The sequence below is a fragment of the Pleurodeles waltl genome, chromosome 12, assembly GCF_031143425.1.
Source record: "Pleurodeles waltl isolate 20211129_DDA chromosome 12, aPleWal1.hap1.20221129, whole genome shotgun sequence".
NCBI classification, from domain to species: domain Eukaryota; kingdom Metazoa; phylum Chordata; class Amphibia; order Caudata; family Salamandridae; genus Pleurodeles; species Pleurodeles waltl.
The window spans coordinates 532489830-532502743 of NC_090451.1; the positions used below are offsets into that span (position 1 = coordinate 532489830).

The window sequence follows — 12914 nt, forward strand, 5'->3', positions numbered from 1 at the left end:
ATATAGGTACGAATAAAAATCGGAAATGGCACGAGGCTCTCAAGGAAAATCTTCACTACCCTTGGTCTGAAACAAGGCTGTGTGCTCGCTCTGCATTTGTTCAACTTGTTTATGGCAGACCTGACTCCAGCTTTGGATGCCGGAAATGTTCACCCTCCACGGTTGGGAGGGTTTCAATGACACATTTACTATATGTGGACGATCTGGTACTGTTCAGCTGCACCAAGGTCGGCCTACAAAGATCTTTAAACATCCTGGCCGACTACGTTCACTCCAACCAGCAGGAAATCAACGTGTCCAAATCTAAAATAATGCGGGCAGGATGCAGGCAGACTTTCAGACCAAGGATGTCCTTAAACAAGGTTTCACTGGTAGCGGTGCCGTATTACAAATACCTAGACATAATTCTAGATGCTCAAGGCACCTTCAGTCAACAGAGGAAATACATCATGAAAAGAGCCTCAGCATTAACTCATGCTTTCTCCCTCCTGGTCAAACGGTTACAGGGTCCATCATTCCACCCACTGCTAACTGTCATCTCTTCCAGAATGCTCCATACACTACCTTATATGCCAGAGGGACTATGCATGGTCTGGAAGAGTCCCTGATAGACAAAATCCAGCTTAAGGTATTCAGGCGAGTTTTTAAATTACCGAATTCCACCTCACCAGGGCAACTACACCTGGTATTCGGACTTGTACAGCAAGATCTGGCAGCAAAAGCAGAGGTGGTATAAACTTGGTATAAAATTAGCCACTCAGCCGACAATTTGAATGACGCACTTTTGCAGGCCCTAGAAAATGACCAGCTCTCAGCTTACAATAAGTATCTTCAGTCATCTATCAGCCAACTACGGCTCCAAGATCTATGGGAGGCAGCACTGACATACAAATCATTCACAAGAGGTGTTAACAAGGCCAGCAAACTGCTTTCCTTCACTAAAGCCAAAGTTAAATTTAGTGCCCACGCACATGCGTGGATGATCATAAGGCACTATGCCAAACTAGAACCGGGCGCTTACCTTTTCACTCCTTATGCGCCATACATGAAACACCAGTTAATAACAATGCCAAGTAGGAAACCTGCCAACCCTGGACAACGCTCCGTCATGGAGGAACAATACTTTGCAGAATTGCAGGCACTGTCCATACCAAAAAGAAGATCTTGCACACGTAATCTGCATCTGTCCAGGACTGCTAGACCTTTGAAGGAAGTTCCTTAAGAGAATGTTCAACAACAGAGGCACACAGACCTGTAGCGGAGCCATAGTATCCTGTTTCAACCTTTATGATCCCCAGCTAAATTGTAAGTTTGTCAAGAATTTGACACTTGAGTTGCAACAAAAGGGACGTTCAGGACAGTAGCTGACTGCACAGCGCGATCGAAACAGTGCGATTCCTTTTTTTTTTTTTTTTAACCCTCCCAGTTTCACTGAGAACATACCATCGGCACCCAGGGTCCATGGCATTAAGGTATTTGTTGAATGCACAGGGCATCACGGGCCTTTCCAGATCTCATGTCTATAAATCTCAAAGATGAGATGCGCTAGCCCCTGGAGGTCGGATAAGGTTAATTTATTGGAAGATTCATAAGTTCTGTGGCACGCCTAATCTCCACCACAGTAACTGAATGATGTGTCATATTTAAACACTTTGAACTCCCCGACCTAACCAAATCTGTATATTTTTATGATAAACTGAGCCATTTTAGAAGATTTTATAAGTTTTCCACGGCACGTTCTTCAATTCCAGGTTATTGACGAATATTGCGTCATATTGATGTAATTCTGGAAATTTGGGATTGATAAAACCGGCACACTTTTTAACTATATGATGAGAAAATACTGTCTCTTTTCGGATTTATTGGTTCTTTTCCTATTTCTACATATTATTTATCCCGTAATAGGAATTTTTAAGTACACTGGAATGCTTTTGTAAAAGGTAACATTGTTATAGTTTTAATTAACTGAAACAATAAATTAAACCTGAATCTGACTTGAGACCTGCACTGCACTCCCTTCCCTAAACCGACAACACCCGCCTCTCCCTGCAGGCCACCTTAAGAATAAAGCAAGAGCAAACTCAATCTGAATCACGATTCCTCGTGGTAAGTGATACTGTTCAGCGCTTCAAGTTGACAGGTGGAATGAAACATTAGTGAGAACTCCACCGTGTGGCCCGGGGTTTATAGCTAGACATCCTGGAATACACTTCAAGCCCTTGGACGAACGTTGATTGGCTGTTCCAATCTACTTGACAGGAGAGCAACCCGACCCAGCTGATGCCGAACCCCTAAAGACAAACAGTCTCCGAAAAAGACTTGTTCTTGTTTTAAAGAAGTCTTTTGCATCTTAAGATGAGTAGCAGCACCCAAGTTAAAGGCGGGCAGATTTCACTTCATTTCATATCCAGTGTCATTCCTTGTTTTTTAGGGTTGAACCTACGATTGCATGCGACTGCGCATGCATCTCATATGCAAGACGCTGTTGTGATCTGTAAAGAGCTTGGAGCCCGGCTGTTGCTCACCATTTGTTGGTTTGTGTGGCACTCTTCTTAACAGCCTCGTAATTCATCAAGGCATGGCTGGCAGCAGGGATCAAGCCCTTATTGATTTCAACTTAATTAGTGTCCGTCTGCAGCTCCCAATGTGATCGAAGTACTATTTTGTTCTAACTTCGAGTGCCCCTCAAACAGAAGGCTTGCCCAGCAGGTACAAAATCACAAAGTTTATTTTTTAAAGCTAAATTTAAATTATTTGGTTAAATTGTCTTTTCTCAGTTTTCACTCTTTTTTTTTTGTTTGTTTTTGCTCATGGGCGCTGTTGTCAAAACATGACAATTAACTTGACCGAAAAAAGTGAGACCCATTGCATTGCAAATGCTTGTTACCTTAAGTGACATTCTCGGGCAGCAACAGCTGCTGTCATTCTTAAATTAAAACACTGTGACCAGGTTCTAAAATGTGGCACCCTGTAGGATGTTAAATACTCCAGTTAAACCCCAGCTAATTGTACATAACACCAGCGGCAGCATGGGACTCGGAGGTCTAGTGTTCTGACATGTCTTACGTCTATAGTTTTTGTGGATTGATAAGGAGTAGACAGAGGACTAATGTTTCTACCATGTGCTGAGAGCTAAATAAAATCTTGTTGCGGGCCAGATGTGGCCCATGGGCCATAGTTTGGAGACCTCTGATGAAAGGTGTTATCTCCCAAAGCAATACTTTGGATGTTATTTTTGGTTTGCATGGGAGCTTGCTTTTAATGTATCTTGGTGCCCTGGGATTAAAGTTTATGAAATTCATTAGGAGACTGTTTCATGGTGTGGGCCTTCAAAGAAACTCATTTAAGAGGGGGGACCCCAACAACCCAGCTACATACATTCTAATCTCTAGTACTGGCATGTATTCTAAATTCAGTTTAAAGTTGGTCTTACTCACCTTGCGTCATAGGTAGAAGATAACAATATTGTACCAGTGAACAAAGAGGATTTTGCCATTCAATGCTAGGTTACTCTTTTGCCCTTTGAGAATTGCCGGGAAGTCAGTGGAGTTATTAGTCAATCTTTGCTGTTGCGTTGTTGACATCTAGAAGGTTGGGCAATGCTTAAAGTAAACTAGCAGTATGGAATATCTCCCCTATGCTTTTACCCATATGGAATTTCCTGTGCAACAGTAATCGGTCACAGGTAGAACGGGACTCTTGAAGTCATTTGTCACAGAGCAACCCTGTGAACAACTGTTTAATACAAGGCTGAGTCTCATTCCAGCCCTGTTTGGCTTGTCACTGGGCTGTCTTTTTCACCAAATGTTGGGAATGTCTGTGTTGCTTCTTTATTAGACACAGATGATTTAGTAATCCTGCCCGTGGGGTTATAACATAACTTGAAGGATCTCAATGCTTACTGTACTATACATTAACTCACAGAAAGACACCCAAATTAATATTTAGCAATAGGAATCATAAATTTAGTTGGTTGCTGTCGAAAAAATCCATTCTTAAAATTTTTTAGAGGTCACGTAAACAGTTCCTTGTGTAGGTCAGAAAACCTGAGTAACATAAAGGTCCTGGTTCCATCTTGTAAGTGTGGAATGGTTAAATTAGATTCTCAATTTAGGGGATTATCTGTGGCCCCTATGATGAAAGGCTTTCAATGTAAAGTAGTACTGCTCACCCAACACAAGACACAGTGACTTGCTCGGGTTGAAAGCATTTTACCCAAGTACACTGGAGGGTAAATGTTTAAAGTCTTAGCTGTAGAGACAAGCCAATTCTTTGCTTCATGCTCTATTAAACAACCTTGGATTCCGGGACTAGTCCGTGCGTGTTTTTCAAAAATGTACTTTTAAGGTTCCCGTATTTCCTAAAATGTATTCAGGACTTGATTGGGATTTAGATTTTCATCACTGTACTGGGGCAGGCAACTTAAAGATTCCAGGGTGCCAAAGAGGCAACTGAGCAGGTCGGTCATTTGAAATCCATGTTTGGTTTAGGTGATTTAGACTTTTTATGGCCTGGTTTGACAGCACAGCTGTCCCCAGCCAATTATGTGAGTATCGCTAGAGCGACCACGGCTCCGCCCACATTGAGCCAGGGGTACATGTTTTGATTAGGCAGATGTTGTGTGTTCCACAGATAAATTGCTTGCACTTCACACAGCTGTGATCATTTTGTGTATTTTTCCAGCTGCCTGAGGTTGAACTTTCAGGAGCACACATGACATTGTAATGCTATTAAATTGCTATGATGACTAGACAATTTATGGTGTTTCTCTGGCTGCAGCACAGATGGGAGGGCAGTCATTAACTTACATGGATTTTTAGGTCTGGCTTAACTGTTCGCAAATTCATAAGGCATTGCCAATGCTTTTTTTTTAAATAGCTGGCAATAGTAAAAAAAAATGTGAAACATAAAGCTGCAAAAGTGAGCAGTATTTTGCAGTTCAATTGATATTTGGCACAAAAGACGCCCCTGTAGTGCAGGTAGAATTGCCTGGGAGACCCCTGCTCATCCGGTGTTTGCCTTGCATTGGAAATTGATGAATTCATGCAAATGATGGGAAATGTTTATTAAGGGGCGAGGTGAAAGTATCTAAAAAATTGCAAAAAGTACAGTAAAGCCCATGTCCAAGAGCTGAGGTTCATATGAAGGTTGATACTTCTGTCTACTGGAGCCAGTCTGTAATTCATGCAGTCCCAGAGCTAAAACGCTGTGTCCCTGAGGTGTTCTTTGAGCCGTTGAGTGCTGACTGTGACAGGCTAGAGCTGAAAGGCTATTCATGTGCCTAAGCATGACCAATAAACGTCCGGGTCAACCTATCATGAAGAAAGCAGGCTTTATGCAATCGGGACAAAGTAATGTAGTTCCAGAGACTGAGGTTTTATATTTCCAAAACAGTCTTTAGGTATCCAGTCCTTGCGGTAAACACAAGTGTCTGTTTGTGTCTTCATTACGTTCTGTCATGCTTTCTATCATGTTCTACCATGTGGATCCCACTTTCTCTCTAATAATTACCACTCCCACATACTGTGGTTCCTTTGCCCTCCTCTTCTGACTTAAAAAGGCTGCCACTCTGTCAGCTGATCCCTTATGTCCCCCAAACTTCAGGTAACAAAGGCTTCTCTTCTGCCTTCTATCCCACCTCATGTACAAATCCTCCAGAACAAACTACTATGCCCCACTGTTCTCCCGCTCTGCTACCCACTTTCTTTATCTTTATAGATATCTATCTGACAGACTGCAGCCCCGTAGCCCCAACACTCCCATCGGCTGCCTTCCCCCAGGTGCTCACCTGCAGCGTGAGGCTGGCAGTAGTCACGCAGGTCCTCCAAACTGCGGCATACCACCTCTGACGCAACCTCTGAACCCGGGACTCCACTGGTACTGACAAGCCTCAGTTCTGGCTCAGGAATGCGGCGTGCCCGTGCCCCGATGGGGCGGCGCCCATCCACCAGAATGGCAATGTCCACCACTGCACCGCCATGCTCATACGTGATGGGAGGGGTGTCACTCCACCCACCTAGAAAACAGATAAGCAGTGACAAAGTTAAGATGCTGTACAGCTTTCTTGCCCTACCAGTCACAAGTAATTGGTTCCCACATCCGAAGTCAACAACCTTGATAAATCATGGGAATATCTTTATTCCTTCATTTCAGCAATTTAAAAAATAATCAAAGAAATAAAATTGCATTTTATACAGAATTTCAAGAACGATATATTCCTAAATAGGCAGGGCTGCGGTTGAACAATAACTAATTTATAAGAGATGTGACTAAGGGCCAGATGTAGAACGTGTTTTGCATGGCGCAAACTGTGAAAATCACAGTTTGCGCCATGCAAAACACGCATCACGATGCACATTCCCATTTTGCGAGTCGGTACCGACTCGCAAAATGGGAATGCAACTCGCAAATAGGATGGGGTGTTCCCTTCCTATTTGTGTCTCGCTCCGCGATGCAGAATTGCTTTTTGACCGCAATTCGCAGTTACCACCAGTGTCACACTGGTGGTAACCCATTCGCAAAAGGGAAGGGGTCCCCATGGGACCCCTTCCCCTTTGTGATTGTCGATATTAATATTTTTTCAGAGCAGGCAGTGGTCCAATGGACCACTGCCTACTCTGAAAAAAAGAAACCAAATGGTTTCGTTATTTTTTTGTATTGCAGCTCGTTTTCCTTGAAGGAAAACGGGCTGCATACAAAAAAAAACTGCTTTATTGAAAAAGCAGTCACAGACATGGAGGTCTGCTCTCTCCAGCAGGCCACCATCCCTGTGAGTGCAAGGAATCTCAATGGGGTCGCAAAATGCGACCCACCTCATTAATATTAATGGGGTGGGTCTTTGCGACCCCCTTGAGATTCGCAGAAGGTGTCTGAGACACCATTCTGCATACGATTTTGCAAATCGGAAATTGCGAGTCGCACCGACTCGCAATTTCTGATTCGCAAAATCAATTTTTGCTACATCTGGCCCAAAATCCTTCTGCCCCATCCTGTTGATATCGAGGATGCTACAACAGTTTGCGCAGTCTATAATACCTACCATATATCAACATGACGGTGTCTTAGCCACTCACCCAATGACCACTGTTGCAGAATTTGTGCGGTACTACTCTGCCCTTTATGCCATGGGAGCCTCTGATGACAATAACCAGTAAGCCACATTATTTTGGGACCTTCCCCTGCCATGTTTAACACGCGACAGCCAAACAGATTTGGACACAGAAATAATGGATAGTGAAGTTGCGGAAGCCATCAAGGCAATGCCAAAGGGAAAAACACTGGGAATGAGAGGATGTCCCATTAAATTATATAAAATCACAGCTGAACACTCTGAACCATTATTGGGGAAAATGTTCAGAACTGTTGACTCCCAAACCTTGCGGCTACTGGAATTTTCACAAGCTCTGATCACACAGTTACCGAAACAAGATAGGGACCGTTTGTACTGCCACAACTACCATCTGATTTCTCTTATTAATTCAAATATGAAGATCTTTGCCAGGATAATTGCCAATAGGCTCATACAGTATATTCCATCAGTTATCCATGCCCACCAGGTGGGCTTCATCCAGGGACGATCAACATGCAATCATTTACGGACTTTATCCCACCTCCTTTGGTCCTCCAGGTCTGGCACTTCTGAACAAGTCGCCCTCTCCCTTTTATCGAGTTGAGTGGAGCTACCTCTATGGCACGCTCGAATGCCAGGGGTATTAGCCCTACGTTTCTTTCATGGCTGCAATGGTTATACTCTACCCAAACGGCATTCATTAGTTGCAACGGGTTCGGATCTCCCTTTTTGAATATCGGCAAGGGGACAAGGCAGGGCTGTCTACCATCTTCCCTACTCTTCATCTTGGTCCTCAAACCCCTGGCGATAACCATTTGCAAAACACCTGCAATGACCAGAATACAAACATCAGCGGGAGACCTGATGCTCATGTTTTATATCAATAATATGTTGCTGGCTTATCCTCCCCAGCTGTAATGGAGATTGTAGGTTGCTTCTCAATCTTCAGTTGCAAAATGGTCCAAAAACAAGGCCCTTCCCATGACACCAGTCATGACAGTGAACAGCCTACAAGGATTGCAATTTCAATGGACACTAATATGGATGATATCTGGGAATCATAATTCAGTCCAACCCACATCATATGGTAGCTGACAAAATCGAATCTCTAATGGGCCAGCTGTACAGAGAATTTCTGCGTGACAATACCTAAAACTTTCACTGTGGGGAAAAGTACAAACCGTTAAGATCGTCGCGAACCCTCACAGACACCGGCAGCATACTGAAGAGTATGCTGCCGGTGTCTGTTCCCCTGCCGAAACTACCTCAGTCATCAGGTGATACATCTAGCAAGATACTACCCTGAGACTATCATTCTCTGGACTATATGCAGCTACCACCACTGGAGGACTCAGTTTTCCCAATCTCGAGAAGTACCATACGGCGTCCCAACTTTCTCAGTTCGCCTATTACTTCCAGCTCACACTGGAAACTCCAGGCTAGATGAGTCTCGAAAAAACAGATACAGAAAGTGCTGCATGACATTTTCGTGGTATACAACGAAAACTCAGTACCTGTGTCACGTGCCAATCCAATACTACAAGGCACCCTGAAGATCAGGGGTGCAGGCCATAGAATGCTCACACAAAAGGGGTATGTCCATTCTTCGGCTCCGCTTTGGCACTACACAGAGATCACCATGGAAGGAGAGCCACTGGTATAGTCCTTTTGGTTCTGGAAGAGTTTTATTATAACAGATGATCTGATCCACAACGGACACCTTGCTACCTTTGCTGAACAGGAATATCACCTGGAACGCTTGCAATTCCTACGCTACCTTCAACTCGAAAGTGTTCTTCGTCGGGGACTAGGAGGTGACCCTCAGGGTCTGGGAGACAACTAGTACCTGTCCAAATGGGGGTTGTACAAGAAACTTATTACGGCCTATGAAACCCACCTCAACCTGTCTCTATGACTTCTGGTCCTCACATTTCACAGCCTACTTTTCTGAAACAGATAGGGAGGAGATACTCTTCCAACATGACAAAAGATTGCAAGAAGAGTGACTGAAATTTAGCCACTTCAAGATCCTCCATGACTGGCACTGGCCGTCATTCAAGCTCCAGAAGGTGAAGTTAACTGCCTTCTCCTGCTTCCGAAGATGCAGACATGTTCAAGGAGATCCAGACCACATACAGTGGACACATCCCATGGTACAACCTTACTGGTCAAAGGCATGGAATACTCTTCAAAGGCCATGGACCTACAAATGGGACCCTCCGTGGATCTACCGCTCCTGCACATGTCATACGAGGTACAGCACAAATCTTCCCACCACAAACGCTGGCTAAATACTCCACTGACTGTGGCCACTATCTGTATTTTGAGGCACTGGTAATCTGCTACGTCACAGTCAGTGGAGGAATGGACTACGTTGATGGAAGACACAGCATCACACGAGAAGGTGATTTATAAACTGAACAATCTGAGAAGTATGGGGGCCCTTTCTGGTCTGATTTTTCTGGATAACATTTACCTCTGAAACTCGTTTTCCCCGGGGTGTGGTCCTATTCTGCCAAGAGTCCTAAATGTTCCTCCCAGATGGGACTGGGTGCTGCTGCACCTGTGAGGACTCTGCTCCAAATCATGACACCCCTCACATATTAGTGACTTGTACCAGTATGGGCTGCAGATGACTGTTCATACCAGAGGGGCCCCTCTTTTATTATATCTTCTCTCTCCTCACTTCGACAGGTTGCATGTATGGCCTAATTATATACATGTACCAAATTTAGGTGCTGGTCCCTCTTGACAAGTGTTGAAACCTACAGCCATCCCCGACCACACCGACTGCTATATCGAGTAACTTGGGCTAGAACTCTGAACTGTGAGACCCACGCCTGGGTTGCACCCGGGCTGTAGCTATGAGCGGATAGTTCCACTGGAATTCTTGGTTCAGTTGTGATATGTTTGTACAGCTGCTGCATGCCTTTAACGCTCTTACAGTATACTTGTATGGTATCCTGTACAATCGAACGTAAAGGGCTGAATAAAAACAGAAAGCAAGATATCAACGATGCTGCATCATGTTTTACTGCACAACATGTCTTCTCTTTTCACTCTTCGCTTTGTGAGAGGTGGTGTCCTGAAGAACAATGATAGTTTGCCCCTCTTAAAATGTTAGCTCAGGTAGTCTGAATATGTATGTTCCTTCCAATTAAAAGAACTGGCCGAATCAACATCCTTAACACTAATCACACTTGCAAGACGCGCTTCGCAATGTGGCTTGAATTTAACAAGAATGCAGAGGGTATCTGCGAAGTGTCATCACCCCATCCCTGGAGCAGCATCTCAAGGGTAGAATGATGGGTAACGCCCACAGGATCCACCCTGTTTAGAGCTGGGCAGTGTGATGTACTGGACATCTTCAGTTAAAGGAGGATGGATGATAGGGAAGTTAAAGCCAAACAGTTCCATACTATTATGTGCATATAAATGACAACAAAGACATCCACTGCAATGAAGAGTAGAAAAGAAACCATTTCCCTTGTCCTCTACATGCTACTTACCCAGTGCAGTGCTAAATCAAAGGAATCTTCCCCCAGGACAAGGTTTCAAGCAGACCTCATTGCACCTTCATGCAATGTACAAGGACAAGCGGCCAAGTACACAGTCTGAAGTAATCATTGCCCAGGACAAGCCATGGAGCAATATAGAGATCTATCCTATAGGCATCCAATCTGAAGTATAAGTTGACCCATAATACATGCTGTATCAAGTGTTGTTTCTTAAAGAACAAGGGGGTGATTCTAACATTGGCGGGCGGCGGAGGCCGCCCGCCAATGTTCCCCCGACAAAATACCGCTCCGCGGTCACAAGACAAAAAAAATATTTTGAGATTTGCCCTGGGCTGGCGGGCGGCCGCCAAAAGGCCGCCCGCCAGCCCAGGGCAAATCTACCTTCCCACGAGGACGCCGGCTCCGAATGGAGCCGGCGTAGTGGGAAGGTGCGACGGGCGCAGTTGCACCCGTCGCGTATTTCAGTGTCTGCTTTGCAGACACTGAAATACTTTGTGGGGCCCTCTTATGCGGGCCCCTGCAGTGCCCATGCCATTGGCATGGGCACTGCAGGGGGCCCCGCGGCACCCCCTACCGCCATCCTGTTCCTGGCGGGAGACCCGCCAGGAACAGGATGGCGGTAGGGGGTGTCAGAATCCCCATGGCGGCGGAGCGCGCTCCGCCGCCATAGAGGATTCTCCCGAGCAGCGGAAAGTCGGCGGGAGACCGCCGACTTTCCATTTCTGACCGCGGCTGAACCGCCGCGGTCAGAATGCTCGACGGAGCACCGCCAGCCTGTTGGCGGTGCTCCCGTGGTCGGTGACCCTGGCGGTCACCGACCGCCAGGGTCAGAATGACCCCCCAAGTTACTTATCTTCGGCAATGCCTTATCTGGTAAACATATTCTAGTTGCGGATTCCTTACCTCTGAACTGTCTCCAGGAATCAGACTGGATCTGGAAGAATTTCATGACCAGTACCCCGTGCGCCATTAGGTGGCATCGATTTGCTTCGTGTCCATCATCAGCATCATCTGCGCCAGATATGACATCACGGGTCTTACATAGGCGCAATCCCACCGCGCTGAAACCAGTTTCTTTTCACGACTTTCCATGCCAGAAGCACAGAGCCATAAATAAACTGACTACTGGTGTGTCAAAACTAAGGAACTGAATAGGGAGTCCCTGCCCCTAGAAATCAGTTTGCATAGTGAGTAGGATGGGTGGGTCGGTAAGGAATGTGCAACTAGAATATGTTTCTACCATATAAGGCATTACCAAAGGTAAGGATAGTAACTTCTAGTTGTAGATTCCTTACGTTTGAATAGAAACTCAAGTAATACCATTCTTGGAGGTGGATCTGCAAACCAAGTTCATACCAGAAAGTCCTGCAGGACCGAATGGGCAAAGTGCCCGTCCCTATCGACTTGTCTATCCAGGTAGTAGTCTTTGGTAACCGTGTGCAGAGATTACTACACTGACGCCTGACAGATGTCAAAAACTGGAACTCTGCATGCTAACGCAGTGGTCGCTGCTTTGGTTCTAGTAGAATGAGCACGCAAACCTTTAGAGGGTTGCTTCTTGGCCAGTGCATAGCAGATCTTTATTCAGCACATGACCCATCAGGAGGTGGTCCACTTCTGCACTGCCCAACCTTTCCTCACACCCAAATACTCAACAAAGAGTTGATCACCCACCTGGAACTCTTTTGTATGATCAAAGTAGAACTTCAATGATCTTCTTTTGTGTCCAGGCAGTGGAGTTTCTCCTCTCCCTCAGAGGGATGTGGGGGTGCATAAAAAGTAGGCAAGGTGATGGGTTGGCCTACATGAAAGGGTGTAACCGTTTTTGGCTGAAAAGATGCACTAGTGTGAAGCACCACTTTGTCAAGATAGATAGAAAGGTATGGAGGCTTGGATAACAAAGCCTGCAGCTCACCCACTCTGCGGGAAGATGTAATGCAAGGAAGGCAGTCTTCAAAGTAAAAAGCCTGAGAAGACAACTGTGAAGAGGCACCAAAAAGGTCCAAACCAAATTCAAATCCCATTGGAGCATAATGAATGGGGATGAAGGAAACATATGTGTGAGACTTTTAAGGAACCTATGCACAACAGAAAACATAAACAATGAAGGTTGAACAGCCAACCTCAAAAAATCAAAAACTGCAGACATAACCTTTGAGAGTGCCCACAGCAGAGCCCTGCTGGTCCAAAGAAAGTATAAACAACAGAACCTCAGAGAAAGGGGCATCAAGGGGGTCAACAGACTTGTATGTGTGCCATGCCATGAATTTCTCAAGACGTATACTGTTTTTGTGGAGGGATGCTTGGCTGCCAGATAACATTACAGT

At 45.2% G+C, this 12914-nt stretch overlaps 1 protein-coding gene across 4 annotated transcripts in view; it reads right to left on the bottom strand.

Moving 5' to 3' along the window:
* FCSK (fucose kinase) overlaps positions 1-12914 on the bottom strand; it is a 579999-nt gene that overhangs the window by 67088 nt on the left and 499997 nt on the right. For all 4 annotated transcript variants that reach the window (XM_069217519.1, XM_069217520.1, XM_069217522.1 and 1 more), the window contains one exon: positions 5789-6016. In XM_069217519.1, the coding sequence (XP_069073620.1) occupies positions 5789-6016 (228 nt within the window). The remainder of the gene's footprint in view (positions 1-5788; positions 6017-12914) is intronic.